Raw genomic sequence first — 22,672 nt, 5'->3', positions numbered from 1 at the left:
AATATATATATCATCTGTTTGATTTTTACACTTTAATTTACAATTAAAAAAAAAAAGAATATAAGATAAAGGCAACTTTTAGACTTTAATATCAATAAAATAATCTTTTTAATATAATTTCTAAAATAAATTAATTTTTTTTAAATATATCAAATAATCATTTTTTTTAATTCCTTCTAAAATAAGTTTCTAAAAAGTTAACTTTCTAAAATAAGTTGACTTTTTAAAGCTGCAGGCCTCAGAGATTCCCGAGCTCGAACTATTTCCTTCCGAGACGGACGAGATCGCTGTATTTCCGGGTGATTTTCCCGGTACCGGGAGATTGATTCTGAAAGCATCCTTGTGCTCGATCTGATCGAGACACTGAAATCCCTCCGCCTGAAGACCATCCGAGCAGAAATGGCAACGTTGGGAGGTAGAGTCCAGAACGTTCTAGTCGTCATTGGAGAGGGAGACAACAGCGACGAATTCATCGGCTTCTTACGGGACGCCTTGAAAACCTTGGTGGAACGGTCCAACTCCGGCGGTCGTTCTAAAAGGCGTCGAATGATCGATCGAAGAACAACATGAATTTCCTCCTCGTTCTTCCGACTGCATTTTTTCTTTATTTTGCTTTGTGTGTTGGTGCTTGTGTCTGTGTTAACTTGTTCTCTGGTGATCTGGTCTGGTCCGGTATGCTCTTTACGTTGAGGTCATTGTGCAGGTACGGAGAAACAGAAAAAGAATTAACATTCATGGAAAGAAATTAAAAGCTTGTAATTAAATTACCTGTAAGTTGCAGGAGAAGTCCTGTTACTGAAATCCTTCATGAATTCGTGCAGTTTCGTTTCTAAAATGTAATCTTTCTGAACATTAATTAAGCTTCCATTAACGAGCTACTTTGAACAACAAATTCATGGCGTTCGTATGTGTGGTAATGGGGTTTGAGATTCTTTCAAGAATTTCAATCTTGGACGAGAGAATGACGATTCGATTGAGATAGCTTGAATTGAATGGTCTGTGTCTGAGTTTCTGAGTCGTTGAAATCGAAATCCAGTGAAATAAAGCAGGAGAAGATGGCGGGTAGATGGTCAGGGGAAAGGAATTATATTGGTTGATTACATTCATGATTATGGTTACAATTTCTGCTAGCCAATTACTAGGCAAAAGAATGATATTATCTCTAGGTAAGACTTAAAACACTAAGGAAAAAAAGGTTGGTTTGATGCTTAAATTAAATAAAAGTGTCATGTCATATCAAAGTTCAAACCTTACAATCGAGAAGGATTTCACCCTCAAACAGATATACTTGCCACCACAACACCCTATGAATCCTTCTTATACTCCTATATATAAACGGGTTCTCAAATTCTGAGAGAGATAAAAGGTGAAGTATTGTCAAGGTTATTTTCTATCTAAATCAACTAGCTAGAGGTATAAATTAATTCTAGACTTTTAGATGACTGATGAGTCAATAAACTGAACAAGATAACAAATGACGAATTAGTGAGTAATTAAGCAGAACGAATCCATCCACGGCCAACTTTCAGTTAAAGAGGATGTGATGACATATCCATCGGAACTCTACACGCACAGGCTTGTTAAATGGGCTTCCCTGCCCACCTGCAAAGCTTCTTCTCCAATTCATCTACGTCGTAATCCGGCTTCACTCTCACCTGATCATAATTTGCACCCATGACAGAAGTTAACGAAACAAATTTGTAAAAAGGTTGATACAGACTGATTCACTAATGTGACATGGGGGAGAGGAGTCACTCACCAGAACGGTATGAGAAACTTTGGTTTCTGTTCTGTACTGATTCTCAGACACAATAGCGAGCTTCTCTTCTTCTAGAATGTGGAAGAGGGCCGAGGTCAAAGCGATGTCTTTGAGCACTACAGTACTGATAAGAAGGGAACTGTCAAACCTTGTGAATTTGATAGAAGGAACAAAAGGTTGTAACTCCTGATCATCATCTTCCTCAGTACCCGTCTTATTATGATTTTCTTTCTGATTGTTTCCATGAGATTTGCCAGAGTCGTCTAAACCCATTTCTATACTGCAATTTTCCTCATCAGATGAATCGCCCAACTGGGTCTCGTGATGCTCCACCTCAACTCCATTTGCTCCTCCAAGCCCACCTTTAGTCCTTAGCTGTTGCATGAAGTTGAAGTTTCAGACTACTTTCAGAGAGAACACATACAGAGAGAGAGAGAGAGAGAGAGAGAGAGAGATTCTAATGGGTTGTACATAATATACCTGAAGATTTGGGGGTATCAAAGATCTGAGCTTACAGTAGAGAAGGTATCGTCTGAGACGACGCAGGATTAGATCTTGGGGACTATTCCTACGAGTTATGAGAACAGCTCTAACCCCACAGAGGCTGTAGTATGAGCGCGCTGGAGTTGAACTACGAACGCCAATATTCTTGTTATTGTTCTTCACCATCTTTCCTTCTTTCTTACACAAAGTTTAAGCTCAGGAGTAAAGGATGTAAGAGAGAGCTTTACGACTTAATTAAGAGATGATGGGGTTCAAACTTCAAACCATGAAAGGAATGATTTTGAGCTGGAGAGAGAGAGAGTTGATGGGAGTGCTTAAGAGTGTATATGTATATTTGTACTTGAGAGATGGGTGGCTCCCTCCCACGAGGATCTCGATGGTCGGAATTCAACCAACCGATTAATGGGAAAAGTGTGGAGTCCGGAGTAGCTGCAGCTGTTGGTTGTGTTTCGGTCCGTTGTGACCAATAATAAGGACCCACGCTATCCATCAACTGAACCCATGCAATGCATGGGATTGAACATAAATTTGGTACAAGAGTTCGGAAAAAAATATAATAACTTATATTTCATTATTATTTTTTGCTACGAATCTTTATATTAATTAAGTATAAGAAAAAATCATAAAATATAGGTCAATATTGTTTTATAGTGTTTAAAAAATAAGGATTCCTAGCAGATAAGGGCAACTTTTTGCCCTGAACATCAACAAAAAGATAATGTTTTTATAAAATAACAAAAATAAGATAATTTTTCTGAAAAATATCAAGAAAGGGTCCAGGTTAGAGGGGTAGGGTTAGTATCTTGTATTTTTCTTTGATTTAATTTGTTGCCTTTCTCCCAAAAGTCTTCATGGTCATCAACAACAGAAGCCCTTATCAGTAGGGGTCGAGCCAAATATATTGGCGGGCGTCCTTCGCCCCCAATTAGAGCGGTAAAACGGGCCGTGCTGGGTCAGTATGGCCCGGCCCGCATGCGGCTTGCGTAAAGTGTGGGTTGGGTCGGGTTGGTCTATGAGTCATGCCTCTCTTTCTTGGAATATTTTGGGGGTTGACTCGGTATAGTTCACGGCCTGAGTTCATACGGGCCCGTGCCAGAAAGGCTGGATTGGCCCGTGGGCCGAGCCTTGGGCCAAGTCAGGCTGTGCACTGGGCCAAAGTTATTTATTTTAAAAAGTTGAAAAAAACTTAAACTTTTTAATTTTATATGAATTTTGATGTATACAATTGATTATATATACAATAATTAAATAAAATAGCATAATAAAATTGAAAAATTGTTTATTTTATTAATATATTATATTTATATATATGGGTCGTGCCATGGGCCGACTTGAAACCCCAAGCCGGACATAGTCCATCGGCCCATACGATCATGTCGGGCTGCAGCATGGCCCATGGACCAACGGACCAAGCCAGGCTAACACAAAATTGTGATGAATCATAAGCGGCACGACCCGATTTACACCTCTACCCCCAATAATTAAGTGGGTCCGTTGAATACTTCATCCCACCCTGCTTCTACATTTATAATGGATAAATGGGGTGTTCATGGGTGGGTTTGAGTCATTTTCTTCAATCGACCCACCTAGTTAGTTTACTTATTGACTAAATCGAAACCAACTGAACCAGAAGAAAAACCGACTCAAACATGAAGGGTTGATTTATTGGTTTAGTCGCTTTATATAACAATTGTTTTAAACAGTCCAATGTAAACACCCTTGGTCGGTTCGGCTCCAAGACTCGAACAGGCAACATGCAACGGTTGAAGACTCCAACTCCAAGTAAGTATCCAATAGTCATTTATAGTATTTATTTAACCTCTCTTTTTTTTCTCTTTCCAAAACTAAAAAAAAAAAAGCAATGGTTGCTAAACCCAAAAAGATAATAAATAAACTAATAAAGGTAATAAATAACTTAAATTTTAATTTAAGTTAACTGTAATAGGGAGTAGGGAAGGATTAAGGAATACCGAGTAGGGACTAATTAGTAATTACTTAAACATACTAAGTTGCTGGTTTATTTTCTCACAGAAACTAAAACCGACCAGTGGTTTTAAAAAACCGACCAATTCGGATTGGGTCAGGCCGGTTTGGTCAGTTTGACATTTAATGTGAACACCCCTAATGGATAGTTCGCAAAGCAAGAGTGTTTCTTCTACTTCTAAGTCCCGGATGTCTTTGTTATCAGCCATAGGGGTCCGGAACCGGAATTGGAAGGCTATTCTAATTCCAACTGTTTTGTTGGGCGGAATTGGAATCCCATTCTTGTTCCTACTGGAATGGCATTCCCCCATTTGAGGGAATGGCCATTCTTAGCCCCTCCCTTGGGAATAGAATCTCATTCCCATTCCTGTTTGAACTAAACAGACTATGGGAATAGACCATTCTAATTCCAATTCCGAAGGATTTTGATTCCGATTCTGACTGCAAACCAAAGAAAGAAGTGGGCATTGGTACCTCACCTCCACAAGAGAGAGAGAGAGAGGTGTGGAAAAACATTTTTGGAATGTCCATGTAAATGTCTGTTTGGTTTGCAGTTGGAATTGGAGTCAAAATCGGAATAAAAATCTTTCGAAATCGGAATTGGAATGATCTATTCTCATATATATTTGGTTGAGACAGGAATGGAAATGATAATTGGAATAAGCAGAAATAGGATTTTATTCCTAAGAGAAGAGTAGGAAATGACCATTCCCTCAAATGGGGGATTGTCATTTCAAGAGAAATAAGAATGGAATTCTAATTCTGCTCAACCAAACAGTTGAAAAAGGAATAGCGCTAGCGCATTCCGATTCTGATTTCAAACCCCTATTCCCTCAAACCAAATGGGGCCTAAGTGGTGATTCACTCTCCATGGTATCCCATATATATCCTATTGATAGAATGTGATACCAAGTCTATAAGTTGGCAGATTCTCAGCCTTTTCAGTCCTTCACATATTTTACAGCTTTTGGTCTTGTCATCGTCTCCTACATTATTCAATATTAGCGTCTCCTAAGCTCGCTGGAGATAGTCCCAAGAAAACTAAACTAGCAAAACCAAGAAGATTGATGTTCTTAGGTTTCTGAAGTTGGATTCCCAGGGAAACTTGATACTCTACGGCTATGTTAAGGGTTCTAGAACCTCTAGTTAAAGAAATAGTACAAATAAATGTTTTTTTAGGAAAAAGAAAATTAGATAATATCTGATGGGCATTTCTGTCATTTTACTTATCTATTAATGTAGATTAACAGATAGAACCCATTAAACAGTTTTTAACTGATCAGTAATCAGGAATCCCCACCCACCCACCACCCCACACACACACACAAAAAAAAGTTAAACAGTGAAGATGGTAAAGCCACAAAAGTCCAATACTCTGTCAAATTCGCATCAATGGACGTCATTTTGATTCCAGTAAACTATGTTGCCGTTTCATCTAAAATCAGATTTTAAAACTTCAAAAAAGTGCAAAACGCGCAGATGAGGATATTCACCGAAAACAGAATTGCAAAACCCAGATCTAGCTTCAAAAATTTGTTATTTATATTAACCAAACGTAACCCAGATATGAGAAAGGAAAAGAGAAAAGTTACGTGGGCAATAAGACCACTGATGTGAGCCGTGTCACAGAGTAAGAGCGCACCACTCTTGTAATCCTAATCTCTGGGATACACACTTCCACCGCTAATTATCAACTTGGATATTTCTTTTCATTTTTCTAAAGGTTTACCAGAAATGCCGATGTTTTAGCCTTCTGATTGGAGAAGGGATGGAGACGTTTGACGTGGGTGGTGGCGGGCATGTTCTAAATCTTGACACTACTATCAAAGATGATATTTTGGGTGGTGGTGGTGAGAAATTGGATAATCCAATTGGATAGAAGGATACCAAACCATTGCCATAGCCGATTTTAGAGGTGTAAAGTGGGCTGTGCGGGCCGTGGCATGCTAGCCCATAGGCTGTCATGCCCTTTTCGGAGAAAATTTTGGGAGTCGGCCCGGCACGGTCCATGGCTCAGGCCCGTGTGGGCCCATGTCATGCTGTGGGCTGGGCTGGCCCATGGGCCAAGCCTTGGCCCAAGTTGGGCTATGGATCGGGCCAAAGTTATTTTTGCTTATTTATTTAAAAAAAAATTAAACAATTTGAAAAAAAAATTGTTTATTTTATTAATATATTATATATTATTATATAATTATAATTTATATAATATATAAATATTATGTATATATATAAATACATACATAAAATATATATAGATCGTGCTAGCACGTGGGCCACGGATGGCACGGCCCGCTTGATCGTGTCATGTCGTGCCGGCCCATGGACTTCAAACCCCAGGCCCAGCACGGCACGGACCATCATGCTGGGCCTAACACGGCCCGTGGGCCATCGTGCCATGCCGTGCCGAGCCAGTCCAAAATCGTGCTTATTTACACCTCTAACCGAGTCGTTCCTCAGAACAAAATTACCTGTCTTCAAGTGTCGCCATTGTAACGTCGCGGTTGCCCATGTTAGACTTCCAAACTAATCATTACGCAAGCACACCCAATTGAAGAAATCAATAACCAATTTGTAATCGTTCTGGATTTTCATGGGGATCCAGAAGGTGTGATTAGTCCTGAATTTGTAATCTTTACGCAAGCACACCCAATCGAAGAATACAACGAGTTTTTGTTGTTCACTTTGATCCACAGTTGCTAACATTGTTTTCAAAACCGGACCGGACCGGACGGTTGAATCGGAAAAACTAGGAACTGGTCACCTGATTGGTTCTGTTTTTCTTCAAAACCGTTGATTTTAGTCAGTAAATCGCTGAACTGGCTGGTTAACCGTTCGAACGGTTTGAACGGTTTTAACCTTTTCCAAATTTTTATTTTTTTTCAGAACGGGCTGGCCATTTGGGTCGAACGATCGGGCCATTCGAATTGGTAACAGACCCCTGACTGGTTCAGGCACCGGTTCATTTTTAAAAACCATGGTTGCTAATCCAGAAGATTTTTTACACAGGACTTAAGAGACTGGATTGGAACTCGTTGTGCGAAATTCAAAGGCCGCATGCGAGTTAACAACATTGTCGTTGCCACCTGCTTTCCAGATAGGGAAGTCAGAGTAGGAACTTGTAGCAACAACTGGTTCAGTCTTAATGTAGAAGATAATGAACAGTGTCTTCTTTTGAAAAATAGTTTGACATTTTTAAAAGTTGTAAGTGGTATATGTCATCATGTGATACAGATAACTGATGGACTGTGAATGGCAGGGACTAATTTGATAATTTCTGGAAGTTCAAGTAGTATGGTACATTTGGAAGTTTGGGGACTGACTTAAGACAATCCCTAAAGTACAGGGTACTAATCAGGAAATTTCTCTTTTTTTATTTGATCATTCATGTTCAGTAAATCAATGCATTTGAGTGCCTCAATTGCAAAAATATAGCCATTTGTTGTTAGATTTGCGATGTTTAAGGCTTTATTAGTAGATTTATGGATTTTCCCCAAAAATTAGAAAAAATAATTTATTTTATATGTTAAATGATTTCTTTAATGAATTTAGCAAACCAAATTATCTAAAAAACAATTTATGTCTAAAGTCATATTTAAAAAATGGTAATTTACATAAACAAAAATAATAAAAAATAATTATATTAGTATTTAGTGACTACTAATTGAAAATTCTGAATTACATATTATATGTATCTTAAAAATTATAATGGACATTATATACTTTTAAACTAAAATTTCATATTTTTGTAGGTTATTAACTATAATTTAATCCGCAAAAAGTAAATAAAACATATTTATCAGTTGAAGTAATAAAATCTATTAAAATGGCAGCCCAATGAATGAGGCTCCAGCCAATGTGGGGTCCGGGGAGGGAAAGATGTATACAACCTTACCCGTGCACATAAAGAAGTGTTTCTAAAATTTGAACCCTAATCACCCAAGTCGCAATGGAGCAACCCAACTGTTGCGCCAAGGCCCAAAGTTATTTATAAAGTTGTGTGAGGTTTATAAATCCAAAATTCCTGGTATTGTTAATTGTAATACATTTTTCATGTAAGCTATTAAAATATGTATTTATCATGCATTTATACCATATTTATGGTCAATTCAACCTTAGATCTAGTATTGCTAATGTATTTATATGATTTACGAAAACTTCCTTGATATATCCAAATGTGTTCATACTATTCATATCTTTCCGCCATATCCATGTGTATTCAAAGCAAATCATGTTTTACGGTATTTTGAACCTTGCCTCACCTATATTTAATGCATTTTTGTTTTTGTTTTTTTTTTTTTTTTTGCCATTAACTCTATATGCCATATTTTAAGTGTATAAAAATCACTTAAAAAATTAACCTAGGAATAAAATCATTTTTTCCGTCCAAGTGGTAGGTCAATAGTTCAATTGACTAGGGCCCCGTCTGGCGTGTCTTCCCGCACGGTCTTTCAGCTATTTACAAGTCGGGCAGACTGTGCAACAGTCTTTTTTCGTTTGGTTCGTAATAGATCTAGCCGCCAAAAGTCAATGCGTCGAAAAGATGTGAAAAGCCCATTTTTGGTTGATTTTGGGAAGCTTCAAATTGAGCATTTCACATCTTTCTCGCTTTATTCTCATGCAGAAAGAAAAATGCATGAAAAGATATGTGATAGCCAAACTAGCTACGGGCTGCTAAGATTTTTATGCAAAAGCTCAATGCGTCTTTTGACTATTAGAGGCTCAGAGCTATCAGAAGATCTTCCCAAAAAGACTTGCCAAATGACCCCTAGGTAAAATGGGTCAACTAACTCAACACACAAGATGTTAGAGTTGAACAATAAAAAGTTAAAAGAAAACAAATAGAAATACAAAAATTATATAAACTTTGTGAAAAAAATTAGACATCAATCTATATATTAAATAAAAATAAGTGTAATAAATAAAAATTATTTTTATAAACTATGCAAATGTAATACAAAATTTAAATAAGCATATGAAGGTTAACTTGACTCTATTGACCGGGTCAAATGGTTCAGCGAGTCATTAACTACACTATCAAATTTTTGCAAACAAGTAACTTGGTGATGGAATGGACCAAAAACCTCGGTTTGTGACAAGTTTATACCTAATAAGCCAATTTGACCATGTGTTAAAAACCATTGATAACAAAAAGGAAATAGACGAAGGGAAATTAGTAATTACATTTTTGACAAACGAGAAGGGAAATTAGTAATTACTTTTCTTTGATGACTCAAGTAAGTTTGCCAGTTCAGCTGCGCTATTTGCTTCTCTGAATACGTATCTATATTTTATACTAAGATTGTTGAGGTCTTGTATGTCATGGCATCCTTTGATGAAATAAGCGATCCATGCTTCAGCTTCATTGATCGAACAATCACCCATATCTCTACAACTGGTCCAAATGGATTGACCCAAATCATCCCTCACAATGGTACCTATGGCACATTTGCCATTCATCCTGCGAGAGGCATCGAAGTTTATTTTGAATTCTGCCGGTCCAATTTTTAATTAGGAGAATGACGATTCAACCCAGGGTTAAAATTTTTAGGCTAAAGTACAATTGGGGTAATGCAGCTCTGAATTGATACCTATTCATGGGCAGGAATTGGTGTATAAAGTGGGAGTTTTTGACATTTTAAATATTTATAGCTCTGCAGTAAAAATCAGAAATCTACATTGGGCCTGTCTGTACTTCTCCGTTTTTTATTTCACCTTCCTTACTGTTTCTTTATTAAGATTGGAAATCTTAAGAAATTCATCAAATTCGGATCTAAGTCATCATTGTCATAAATTAAATAACAAAAAAATATATATAAATATAAAAAGGCAATTCCCAGTTTTTCTATCATGCCTTTTGGTCTCATAGTAAGACTAATAAAAAATGTGTAATGGGTGAGAAATAAGAATAATGATGAAAAATGGCTAAAAATGCCAAAAAAAAAAAAAAAAACAGAAGGAAATTGATGTGAAATGATGGAATCAAATGGGTCAATGGTTCAGAAATCTCAATAGGTGCCATGTGAATTGGCTAATTGCCCCAACTCTCATTGAGAAGATTTATTTAAAAGTTCAAAACAATAGTAAGAAGATTTAAAGCTAAATCTTTTACGTTGAAGCAACAAATCCACTACCATACAACGCACTTATGCATTTACTGGTATGACCAAAAACCGAAACATATTTGTACAGTCCACGAGTGCAATACGTATCTCTGTCTTTGCCAATATTATATGTGCAAGTGCAACCGCCATGCAGATCACAAAATGGAAAACGGTGCCACGGGTGCAGTACCGTATATTGTTGATTCATGAGGCTTACCGCATACAAGAAGAAAGTAAACAGACGATGTTTCAGAAAGACAAGTTTATTAGTAATAATCAGAACAAAATTCAACATGGATAGATGCCTTAAACTGCTACACTACCGAAGTTCAAGTTGAGAATGGAAAAACTATCATCCTCTCTACCATGTAACAGAACAGAAACCATCATCCTCTCTAAGGCATGGGTGGCCTAGGAACCTGTTGTCCCATGTTTGGAGGTGGGGGGACAGGCCGAGCTCCTTGGCCTGGAAGCTGTTGACCCGAAAAACCTTGTGGAGGCATCATCAATGGCCGACCAAGCTGAGCACCTGGGGTGAAGTTCGCCATTGTTCCACTACCAACTGGAGGAGGTGGTGGGACTGGTAGAGTTCCGCCAGGAGGCATGGGCCGTGGGCCATTTGCCATTGGTGGGGGTGGCGGTGGCGCAGATCCAGGAGGTGGTGGACCTCTTGGAGGATTAGCTATAGAAGCACCAGGAGGAAGTCCTTGTGGCGGTGGTGGTGGCGGAGCTTGGGGTGGTGGAGGCAAGGGCCTTGGTGGGGCACCAGGAGCTGCAGTGCCATTAGAAGCAGGTACAGGTGCAGCTTGAGGCTTATTCGCCTCTGGTGGCTTGACCTTGAAATACAATTGCAACTGTGAAAGTCCCCCATGTTAAAGGTCCACAGGTTGAATGAATATGAAGTTATAAAAAGCATAACACAACGACGAAGTAAACAAAGAAGCTAAGACTAACCGTGAACATTTTTGAATCTGGATCCCAATGTGAAAAGAACTTGGGTGTGGATTTGTCAATCTCTGTACTGGGAACCTAAACAATAAAGCCACAACCAGCGGAGGTTAGTTACAGTACTTGGAACCAAAATTAATTTATAAACATGCACTTTGGCATATGATCCCCATACCTTAAAAGCAATGATTTCATACGGTTCAGCTGCAAACAGGAGATACTGATATCTTTTATCACAAGATTGAACCCTCTGCAAACCAAAAAAAATGAAAATACAAAATAAAAGAAAACTTATTATTGTTTAGCCTTCATAGAGATGGTGCAATTGCTGGCTTAGCAAAGGCAATCTGTAAAGACCCACATGGATCAATCAGATGAGTTAAACAAACACTTTAAAATGCAGTGGAGTGAGGTGAGGTGCTACGATCTTCTGATGCTGAGGCATATAGCTTAAGCACCATAAGATCACATTCTTTCACAAGTGTTTACAAGGGGCGGCAGAATGGATGGGTTGGGTGCGGATTGAATACCAACACACCCGTTTGCCACCCATACTAGTTGCATCATGTTAATGGGTTGCAACTTGCAACCCACCCTAACCTACCCATGCTGACCCATTTGAATATTTAAAATCATGTAAATCAATCTTTATTGAGGAAAAAACCTTTGGATTTCTCTTATCCACATGTGCTTACCTAACTGGTTCAACTCAAATAGAATAGTTGCACTTCATTTTAGAGAGAGAAAAGAGAATGGAGAGAGAAGCCACACAACCAAGAGGAGAGAGGATGTAAAGAAAAGTAGAGAGATGAGAGAAACAAAATAAGAGAGGAGAAAGAAACATGAAAATCAGATTTCATTAGGAAAAAAATTAGAGAGAGAAATGACATAAAAGAAATAAACCACATAATAAAGAGAAGGGAGAGTCTAAAGGAGTAGAGAGAAGAGAAACATAAAAATTGAACTTCATTAGGAAAAAATTAGAGAAAGAAGTCACAGAACCAAGAGAGATGAGAGAAACAAAATAAGAGAGGAGAAAGAAACATGAAAATCAGATTTCATTAGGAAAAAAATTAGAGAGAGAAATGACATAAAAGAAATAAACCACATAATAAAGAGAAGGGAGAGTCTAAAGGGGTAGAGAGAAGAGAAACATAAAAATTGAACTTCATTAGGAAAAAATTAGAGAAAGAAGTCACAGAACCAAGAGGTGGGAGAACTTAAAGAAAAAAATGGAGAGAGACATAAAAAATAGAATTTATTAGAAAAATGTTAGAGAGAGAAAGGACATGAAAGAGAAAGAAGCCACATAACCAAGAGGAGGGAGAAACAATATAAGAGACGTGAGAGAACAAATTTAAATTTCATTAAGAAAGAAAATAGAGAGAGAAAGGTCAAAAAGAGAGAAGCCAGGTATCCAAGAGGAGATATAATCTAGAGGATAGAAAGAGTAGAGAGAAACATAGAGAAAGGAGATAATGGAGAGAGAAGCCACATAATCAATGAAGTCCAATTTTTATGTTTCTCTCTCCTCCTAGATATGTGGCTTCTCTCTCTTTCATGTCCATTCTCTTTAACTATTTTCCAATGAAGTCCAACCTTTTTGTTTCAATATCCTCACCCTTATCTTGTTCCTCCCTCCTTTCACTACTCTCTCTCCTCTTGGTTATGTGGGTTTTCTCTCTTATCTCATTTTTCTAACTTTTTTTCTAATGAAGTTCAATATTTATTTCTCTCTCCTCTCATTCTCTCCACTTGGTTGTATGGATTCTCTCTCTCTTTACGTCCTTTCTCTTTCTAATGTTTCATAATGGAATTCAATTTTATGTTTCTCTTGTCTTTTAAGTTGTTTCTCTCTCCTCTCTTTCCTTTAAATTCTCTCTCTTGGTTACGTGGCTTCTCTCTCCTTTATCACCTTTCTCTCACTACTTTTTACTTATGAAGTCCAACTTTTATGTTTCTCTCGCCACTTTTATCTTGTTTCTCTCTCCTCCCTCTTGGTTATGTGGATTCACTCTTTTGCCATTTCTCTCCAATATTTTGTACTGAAGTCCAATTTTTATATTTCTCCACCTCTTTCCTTTAAACCCTCTCTCCTCTTGGTTATGTGGCTTCTCTTCTTGTTTTTCTAACTTTTTTTCTAATGAAGTCCAAATCTTTATATTTCTCTCTCCTACTGTCTATATTTTAGATTCTCTCTCCTCTTGGTTGTGTGATTTCTCTCTCATTATTCCAATTTCTTTCTCCGCTTTTTTGCTAAAAAACCTCCCCTAAGTTTCTGACCATTGCTGAAACCTCCTCTTTAGTTTGGTAATTGCATTCACCTCCCCTGAACTTTCCGACATAGTTGCAAGTTGCAAGTAGATCCCTTGGTTAAAATCCTCTAACAAGAGGCCTGAAAATGTCCAAAACACCCATGCAGTTACTATTAAGGTGGTTTCTACAGAAACACAATACAAATTTTATGAACAAAAAAGGAGAGTTTAAAGTTGCAGCTTTACCTTTGAGCGATAGATATGACTGGAAATTTTTGGAAAATAAATCTATTTTGGAAAAGAGATTGGAAAGGTTTGGGGTAGCAATTGATATGAAGAGAAAATTTGGAAAATAAACATTTTGGTAAAAAGTAACTGCATGGGTATTTTGGACATTTTCATGCCTCTTGTTAGAGGATTCTAGTAGAGGGGGTCCACTTGCAACCGTGCTAGAAAGTTCAGAGGAGGTAATCGCAATTACCAAACTTCAGGGGAGGTTTCAGCATTTTACCCTTTTTTTTGTGTGCACTCCTCTTGGTTAAGGGAAAGGGAAACCCCTGACCCACCCTAACCCAACCATTTTTACTTGACCCATACTCAACCCAAATCTTAAATGGGTGGACGACATGGGTGGGTTGGGTCAGAAATTGCCCCCACCCCCTAGTACCATGCAAAAAGACTATCATTATATAGGAATAACATATAGATGAATAATTTATCAATATATAGGAATATCAAGTATTAAGAGCTTTCTTAAAAGTCCTAGACTACTAGAAAGCTCTTAATGCAAATCAAGAAGCTATAGACAGATCAAGACATGGTGGAATGCATGTTTCTTTTTTTTTTTTTTTGAAAAAAATAAAGTTATTCACTATCATTTGGTCGTATGAAACGATTGAAAGTCAGTGTGCAGCCAGAAGCTATAGACAGATCAAGACATGATGCATGTCCACTATGCTTTTAGCATTGACCCTTAAGGTTGAGCCTGAGGGTCATTTTACTTAGCAGTTAAACTTCAGTTTGAAGTACGCCCCAAAGCATAAGCATCACAAACCTTTTAAACAAACCTTATACCTGCTCAAAGGATGACATGAATCGGTGTCGTGGCTTTGCGTTGTCTTCAATTTCAGGATATTCAATCTGTAATGAAGTGCAATGTCACCATATAAGGTATAGCTAAGGTAACTATAAAGTATAATATAAACAGTGATATGCATATCCTCAACGCTAAACACATCTATTGTATTAAATTAAGAGCAATGCTAGATCAAAGCTCAAGGTAAACTGTAAATCACAAAAGAGTAAATACTAATGAGCTTCAAATTCCATGCGTTGACAAAAAAATGCCCCTTTTTAGCATTAGCCCCATATATGATTGAGGGACTGGCATTGCTCTTAAGAAATATACAATTGAAACAACTAAAGACAGATGGGAACCTGGAAGAGAAGTGATCTCTGTTTTGTCTCTGGATCAAATTGCTTTGTTACTCTGTAACCGGGCCTACCAATTTTGACTGCAGAAGAGAATAGCAATAAACCTCATAAATACAAAGAAGGAATTAGGAACAATAATCCATTGTTAGTAACTATTTTCAAACCCTAGCACCAAAGACATCAATCCTACTCCCTAAGATAAACTTGAAAAAGCTTCTTTGGATGAACAAAGAAATTCCAAAAAGTTGGGGAGAGAAAGTACAGTATCAAGTGATTATTATGTAGTCATGATTAAGGAACCTGTTTAAGGGCTTACAACTACACAAGAGACACAAATAGTATACCATATCAAGGTTATCTGTTCAGTGGACTGCAAGAAGCACCTAGATTATTTTAGCTGCTTCTGAATAACTTTGCACAGAAAAACATGAATCATTTTTATTGATAAAAAAACACGAATCATTTACAAATTTAAGATGGGAATGACAAGACTGCTTAAAAGCCACAAACAATCTCCAAATATAACTTCCCCTTTCTACCATTGCAAATGTCTGTCCAACACTTCAGGCAATAAAATGAAAAGCATAGAGATTCAAATATCCTCAAACACAAAAAATCTAAGCAAATACATCTACTTCAACTCCTATCACTTGAAACCACTTTTAAGTGGTCATGGCGCTTCCCCCTGGAGAATGACAAATTGTGGCATAAAGTGATTTCAAGTGTTCATGGGCTCTATAGGAACGGATGGGATGCCAGTATTCTGCAAAGGGCTGATCAAGCTGCTTCGTGGAAAGCAATGCATGGTATTCTTCCTCAATTCCTTGAGCATATCAGGTATGATTTGGCTTCTGGTAAAAGGATTATATTCTGAGAAGGGTTGGGGATCTCCCCTTGAAAGATGTGTGTTCCTTCTCTGTATGCTCTCTTAAGCCTTGGAGACCTGTGTATGATTTCCTTGGGTTTCCCTCCTCTGGGGAGGGTTGGAATTTGGGGTTTGTGAGAAACCTTAGAGAGTCTAAAATCTCATCAATGTCTAACCTATTGAATATTTTGGATGACCTGGTTTTGATGATTTAGTGGATGATAAGCAGGTTTGGTCTCTCAGTCCCTCTGGGTCGTTTACCAATAAATCTTTTTTCTCTTCCTTCATGGCCAATTCCTCTCCCTATTCCTATTAAATAAGTTTGGTGTACCCCTATCCCCCAAAAGTCAGTGCCTTCTATTGGGTATTTTATCACGGGAGCATCAACATGGGTGATTTGCTGCAAAAGAAAAGGCCAAATGGGTGCATCTTGTGTAAGTTGAACGGTGAGAGTGCTTTCCACCTCTTAATCTCCTGTCCCTTTGCCTGTTGTGTTTGGAAATGGTTTTGCTCTCTTTTTGGTTGCAGGCGGGTCCCTCCTGCTAGTTTGGAAAGGCTTTTCAGCCCAACCGTTCTGAGATGCACATAGAGAAGAGGTAGAATCTTGTGGAAGTGTGCAAGGGCAGTGGTTGTGTGGACAATATGGGAAGAAAGGAAATTAACAATCTTTGAGGAAAGAGAAAGAAATAAGGAGGCAATCTTGGAGACTATTCAAGTTGTTGCCAAGACGAATGCAAATTCATGTAAGATGGGTTAGGAGCTCCCCCACTAATGGGTTGGCGGATGGATTAGCTAAGCAATGAGTAAATAGACATCATATGTTTAGGGCTCGATGTTAAAAGAGTGTGATATGTCCCAGAAATTTAACACGCAGTTCAGACTTACAGCAGCGTTCACACACTCGAACATCAACAAAAGAAACTAGTATTCATTCAGCAGAAAACATTAACAGTTGGTCGGTTCTTCGAGAGACCGCCGGCTCTCCCGAACACTCACAATATTCTTTACTCAAAGAAAACATACCACCCCCCATCCCCCAAAGCCCCTTCTTATACTCTACTGATAGCATAACTGACTCCCTCTATAAATGCCCAGCCGGCCTAGTTATAAATGCCCCAAAACTCTTCTTATTCATAACTGACAAAGCTATAAATGCCCCAAGACTCTCCTTATTCCCTCCAGCTATAATTGCCCTCATGTGATTAATTGTTCAATTCCCCCCCCCAGCTGATTGTTGACATCCTCTTCCTGGCATTAATTGGGGCCTATCATTACCCGCCGCCCAAAGTCTAACCTTGTCCTCAAGGTTAAAATGAGGAAACTGGTCTCGAAGTAAGTCAAAAGGCTCCCAAGAATCTTCAAAATCAGGCAGGCCCAACCAATGAATAACTCCCAAACCAGTAGCTCTAGGCATAGTGGATGGACGCACACCGCGTACTGATATGTCCCTGCACAGGCCAAGCAGCAGTATCGCCCAATGCACATATGGTGTGTCTGCTTTGTCACCTCTTGAAGCATGTCTATTTCCTCCAGCTTTGTGTTTCCAACCTTCAGCCTCTCCATGATCATCCACAGCCATCCTGTCCCCTCCCTGCATAGTGTGCACTACCCACAACTTTCATGCTTATAGAAATAAGAGAGCCTAGCAATTGCATCCACAATATCAGTTGACTTGTCCATCACAATTACAGCAGCTGTCCCTAAACTCGTTTGGACAGCCTTGAGTGCATCATAATCCATCAACACATCATCACATATGCGCTTTGGAATCAGTGGAACAGAAGAACCCCCTGGTATCACTATAAGCAAAATATCCCATCCACCTCTAACTCCTCCACAGTGCCTCTCTATCAGATCCTTCAATGGAATACTCATCTCCCCTTCAACTGTACAAGGCTTATTCACGTGGCCTGAGACACAGAATAGCTTTGTCCCATAAATGTTCTTCTTGTCAAAACTAGCAAACCATTCAGGACCACACCTTAAAATGGTGGGGGAAACAGCCATAGTTTCAACATTTGTAACAGTTGTTGGACATCCATATAGCCCTGCATTAGCTGGAAAAGGAGGCTTCAACCTTGGTTTTCCTTGTTTTCCTTCAAGGCTTTCCAACAATGTCGTCTCTTCTCCACAAATGTAAGCATCAGCCCCATAGTGGATATGAACATCAAAATCATATCCAAGTGGAAAACCCATGTTATGTCCCTCATGTTGTAAGTTACGTATCATAGCATGCAAAGATACCTGAGAAGAACAGAGAGAAGGATCGCCCTGTAATTTCACCCAGACACCTCCCAAATTGAGCTTCATAGACATGTTGCCCCAATTCATCACTGAATCCCCAAGGGATGCTAACCAAGGAAAACCAAGAATGACATCCGTAGAGCCCAACTTTAAAGGAAAGAAATCAGCAATGACATCCAATTCGGGTAAGTTGAGGCAAACCTGACGGCAGACTCCGAAGGTTCTCACCTCCTCACCATTTCCCATCTAAACTCCAAATTCGTGTGTAGGGGTGCGAGGTAATTTCAATTCTTCTACTAAAGTTTCGGAAATAAAGTTGTGGGATGCAGCCGAGTCTACCAATATGACCACCTCACGTGACAAAATGCGTCCACGTACCTTAAGGGAATTTGCTGCACACAACCCAACAAGAGACGAAACACAAAGTGCGGCTGATTCTGGAGCCGGAGCAATTTCAGTGTCCCCGGAAGTGCAGCCCAAATTAGATGCATCAGAAGTAATTTCCTCCACATCATCTTGAACCCATAAAACCTGAAGTGATTTCTGAGCACAACGGTGTCCCGAGCTGTATTTCTCGTCGCAACGGAAGCATAGACCTTTCGCATGTTTCTGTTGCATCTCTTTATTGGTCATCTTTTTGAAAGCAGGAGGTGGGGCCTTAATCATAAGGGCTGATGAAGAAGGAGGGATTGCGGCACGTGCAAGTCGGGTGACAGCAGGAGTAGTCACTTGCGAAACCCATGAGTTAAAGTGGGTTCCAAAGAGGGCCGTTGTGGGCCCACGAGGAAATGAACCTGATTGATAAGCCCATAAGGCCTAATTCTTCTCAATTTCCTGGGCTGTAACCATTTTTCTGATCAACCTAGCGGGTTCCATCTGTCGGAGTTCGGCCTGGATATCTGGGCGCAACCCATTAACAAAGGCTGCTTCAAGGACTGATTCTGGCAGGTCACGTAAGGGAGCGGAGAGCACCTCGAATTGGCGACGATATTCCTTAACAGTAGAAGGCTGATGTAACGAGAAGAGTTGCTCCTATAAATTACCTTCCTGAGTCGATCGAAAACGTTCAAGGAGGAGTTCCTTGAATTCTGCCCAACTCCGAAAAGGTCGTCAACCATCCCAATAATACCACGCCAGTGCATCACCCTCTAAACAGGCCACTGCTGCCCTCAGACGTTCCGCCGGAAGCAAGTCATTAATCTCAAAATAGCGCTCCACGCGAAAAAGCCAGCCGTTTGGATTTTCCCCATCAAAAATAGGCAGCTCCAACTTCCGAGGAAGTGAATCAGAAGTATGTTCCGAGACTATCATTGAAGGGGACGTCGGGAAAGCTGCACCCTTCCCTTTGTCAGCCGCACGACTTGATGCGGCTACAGGAGGAACATTGTCAGTTGTAGACAAGGAAGCTGGCAAGGACTGTTGCTGCAGCAACAGATCAAAACGCCTTACCAAGTCTTGAACACCTCCTTCCAAGGATGTGATCTCCGACAGTCCAGCTATTATCTCATCACGTAAGCCATCCACTTCAGAATGCAGAGAAGTCAAGCGTTCTTCGAAACCCTCCACCTACGATGCCACTTCCTTAGTTGTCACCATGGCCGACGAAAGACGTGCTCTGATACCACTGATATGTCCCAAAAATTTGACACGCAATTCACAGACTTACAGCAGCTAGACCTGTTCATGGGCCAGGCTCGGGCAGGGCTTTGACTCTCTATTAACAGAAAAATGTTAGGCCCGAGCCCGACCTTGATAAAAAGCCCGAAGTCGAGCCCGAAGCCCGACCTAATAAAAGAAATTCAAAATTTTCCCTATTCAAATGGGCATTTTCTATTTTAATTTAGATGTTTTTCCCCTATTTAAATGAACAATGAGCCTACAAGTGAATCAACAACATTCTCAAATCAAAAAATTTATTCAAATGGACATCACATAGGGTTTTTACTTAGGTTTAACTATAGGTCGGGCCGGGTTTACTTAGGTTTACCTATAGGTCGAGCTGGGCCGGGCTATTTCGGCAAAGCCCGAGCCCGGCTCGAATTTTATGCGGGCCGGGCTTTTTGGCCCGAGGTTAAGCCCGCAGGCCAAAAAGCCTGTTCAAGCACATCTGGGGGTCGGGCCGGGCCGGGCCGGCCCGTTGGGCCACCCGGCCCATGAACAGGTCTAACAGCAGCGTTCACACACTCGAACATCAACAAAAGAAACTAGTATTCATTCAGTAGAAAACATTAACAGTTGGTCGGTTCTTCAAGAGACCGCCAGCTCTCCCAAACAGTCACAATATTTTACTCAGAAAACATACCACCCCCATCCCCCAAAGCCCCTTCTTATATTCTACTGATAGCATAACTGACTCCCTCTATAAATGCCCAGCTGGCCTAGTTATAAATGCCCAAAAACTCTTCTTATTCATAACTGGCATAGCTATAAATGCCCCAAGACTCTCCTTATTCCCTCCAGCTATAATTGCCCTCATGTGATTAATTGTTCAATTATTTCCCCCCCTTAGCTGATTGTTGACCCTTCCTCTTCCTGGCATTAATTGGGGCCTATCAGGGTGGTGGGACTCTTTGTTGTAAAGGGTGCTATTCCTTACAACTTCTTGTTGTATATTCTCTTCATCTTTGAGTTTTAATAAAATTCCTTGAGTTTCTGATAAAAAAAAGACAGAATGAAAGCCTAAGTGGTAGGACCCTTAACTTTTATTAAAAATAGGTATGCAAGTCTTAATCTAAATCTTGGATGTTTTTAACACCACTAAAGTTTTACCCAATATCACCAAGAAACTCCCACCAAGGCACCAACACACTGTTCCTCAAGGTGTAAGTATTTTCCACCAGCTATATCTAAAATCTCTTTGATTACCCGATTCTTTTTTTTTTCTTTCTTATCAATAACTGGAGACTCTATTAATGATCTAAATGCAAACCCCCACTAACAGAGTAACAGGATACGCAATCAGGAGGGAAGTAAAAAAAACAGCCATGACTGACAAAACAAGACTAAACAATTAAGGGAATTGATTTAAGATTGTAATTCTGTCCCCGTTCCAGTGCCCCAAACGAGGTTTTGGGATTATCCAATACTACCAACCTCAAGCTAAATTTGACTTCTAACCAAGTTTTCACAACAGTTGTTCATTCAAATGAATCAAGCCTCCCTCACTTTTAGAATCATTATGAATAACCTAATTTTAATCTGATTTCTCTAATCACCCCCAAAAAAACTAAAAAACAAAAGAAGATGTACTGTACTCTGTTTTTTTCCTAGATTTTCATCGAACAAGAATATATGAATAGACTTTGTTATCTAAACTAAAGAAAAATATCTTATGTATGAGATATATAAGAATCTTATATATGAATAGATAAACAAAAGTGGCAACAAAAGAATAATATCTTATGTATGAGAAGTGAAAGGAAGATAAAAAGGTAATGACCTGACTTGCGCAGCGCAACCTTGCGCTTATGGGGCTGAGGCTGAACGGGGGCCTCCTTAGCCTCTCGGGCAGCTCTCTTGGCCAAATTGGTCTGGTGGCGCTTCCCCTGAGTATGGGCCAAGTAATTCCCCTCGTTGTTGTGCAGCGTCAGACAAAGCTTACACTCGTAGCTACAAAATGCAAACCAAACCGACAAATAATGACTCCACGCCACCAAATGAAGAATAAATTCAAATACACTACGTGCATTAGGGTTTCGAGAAAGAAACTAAGCAATAAAGAAAGAAAAGATGTTAAGAACCGACCTGCCGAGATGGTTGCGCATGAAGTAGGGGTCCTTAGCGAGATCAATGGTCTCAAGAGCCAGTCTTCTCAACCTCTCCCTCCTGTCGATAGCTTCGTTCTGAGCGGAGGCCGCGCCTCCGCTCCCTGGCTTCGATCCCCAGTCTCTATCCATTCTCCTTCCTCTCCGGCTCTCCCCTTTTCTCTCCCTCGCCCTTTATTAAGGTATACAATCTAGCTAGAGGAGCTACCTATACTCCCATGCAGCGAAGGGCTCAAGTTCAGGTCTGAGGAAAGAGTTCTCAGATCGCTCCCTAATCCCTACGCATGGGAATTTATATATCCTCAATAAATGGCCGTTTTGCGAAGGACAAACCATTTCGTAAGTCGGTTCATTTTAAATATCGGTACGTATTTTTCCTATTGGCCGATACGTATCTGATCATGCTTCCATAGTTCCATTAGTTCCATATTTTCCGTTTCAATCAGCTTTCAGCTTTTGACATATAGACAATAGTAGAGACAATATTTATATTACTTGGAAAAAATCAAGATATAGCTATTTTCCGATTGTAGCGTACGTATCGGCTCATATTAAGCAGATACATCGCAATGTTTATCGTAAAATGGTCCCACGGTCTGTTCCTAGACCCTCTCAAAGTAGAGTTTTACAAATCTTGATTTGTTCCTTACATTGACTACGCAGCATGTTTATCGTAAAACATCACTTGTATTTGTATAGAGACATGGTGGGATGTGGATGTGACGTCAATATGAGGAGTGCTTTGTGAGAGAATATCCCAATTCAAATTTTACTATGCAATCCAAATTATCCAATGCCTTTAGTTACATCTTCAT

The 22,672-nt window shown here is 39.4% G+C and overlaps 2 protein-coding genes across 3 annotated transcripts; both read right to left on the bottom strand.

The window, feature by feature from the left end:
* Nucleotides 1-1,200: 1,200 nt before the first annotated feature.
* On the bottom strand, nucleotides 1,201-2,572 carry LOC148847166 (uncharacterized). Its single transcript, XM_088950689.1, has 3 exons — nucleotides 2,240-2,572; nucleotides 1,760-2,134; nucleotides 1,201-1,655 (listed from the first exon to the last, which is right to left on the bottom strand). Exons 1-3 carry the CDS (start codon nucleotides 2,426-2,428, stop codon nucleotides 1,581-1,583), a joined length of 639 nt encoding a protein of 212 aa, XP_088806815.1. The 5' UTR covers nucleotides 2,429-2,572; the 3' UTR covers nucleotides 1,201-1,580.
* Nucleotides 2,573-10,594: 8,022 nt separating this feature from the next.
* On the bottom strand, nucleotides 10,595-22,448 carry LOC148847165 (hydroxyproline-rich glycoprotein family protein). 2 transcript variants are annotated; one of them, XM_088950687.1, is made up of 7 exons: nucleotides 21,838-22,448; nucleotides 21,533-21,702; nucleotides 14,988-15,064; nucleotides 14,625-14,690; nucleotides 11,471-11,545; nucleotides 11,302-11,376; nucleotides 10,595-11,201 (listed from the first exon to the last, which is right to left on the bottom strand). In XM_088950687.1, the coding sequence occupies exons 1-7, from the start codon at nucleotides 21,987-21,989 to the stop codon at nucleotides 10,743-10,745; spliced, it is 1,074 nt and encodes a 357-aa protein (XP_088806813.1). In that variant the 5' UTR covers nucleotides 21,990-22,448; the 3' UTR covers nucleotides 10,595-10,742. The 2 variants fall into 2 exon arrangements, with proteins under 2 accessions (XP_088806813.1, XP_088806814.1); XM_088950688.1 differs by having other exon boundaries at nucleotides 10,595-11,183; nucleotides 21,838-22,186.
* Nucleotides 22,449-22,672: the final 224 nt, after the last annotated feature.

This window comes from Nelumbo lutea, chromosome 6 (assembly GCF_056320005.1).
Source record: "Nelumbo lutea isolate HS-2025 chromosome 6, American lotus-T2T, whole genome shotgun sequence".
NCBI lineage: Eukaryota > Viridiplantae > Streptophyta > Magnoliopsida > Proteales > Nelumbonaceae > Nelumbo > Nelumbo lutea.
This window is presented reverse-complemented; position numbering and strand designations above follow the sequence as displayed.

Bases quoted from the DNA above. Each gene is read 5' to 3' on its own strand.
- LOC148847166 (XM_088950689.1), bottom strand. From the start codon at position 2,428: ATGGTGAAGAACAATAACAAGAATATTGGCGTTCGTAGTTCAACTCCA. The intron at 2,135-2,239 runs GTATATTATGTA...TTCATGCAACAG, and splicing joins TGATACCCCCAAATCTTCAG to CTAAGGACTAAAGGTGGGCT. The intron at 1,656-1,759 runs GTGAGTGACTCC...AATTATGATCAG, and splicing joins AAGTTTCTCATACCGTTCTG to GTGAGAGTGAAGCCGGATTA.
- LOC148847165 (XM_088950687.1), bottom strand. From the start codon at position 21,989: ATGGATAGAGACTGGGGATCGAAGCCAGGGAGCGGAGGCGCGGCCTCC. The intron at 11,377-11,470 runs GTATGGGGATCA...TTTATTGTTTAG, and splicing joins ATGAAATCATTGCTTTTAAG to GTTCCCAGTACAGAGATTGA. The intron at 11,202-11,301 runs GTTAGTCTTAGC...GGACTTTCACAG, and splicing joins CAGATTCAAAAATGTTCACG to TTGCAATTGTATTTCAAGGT.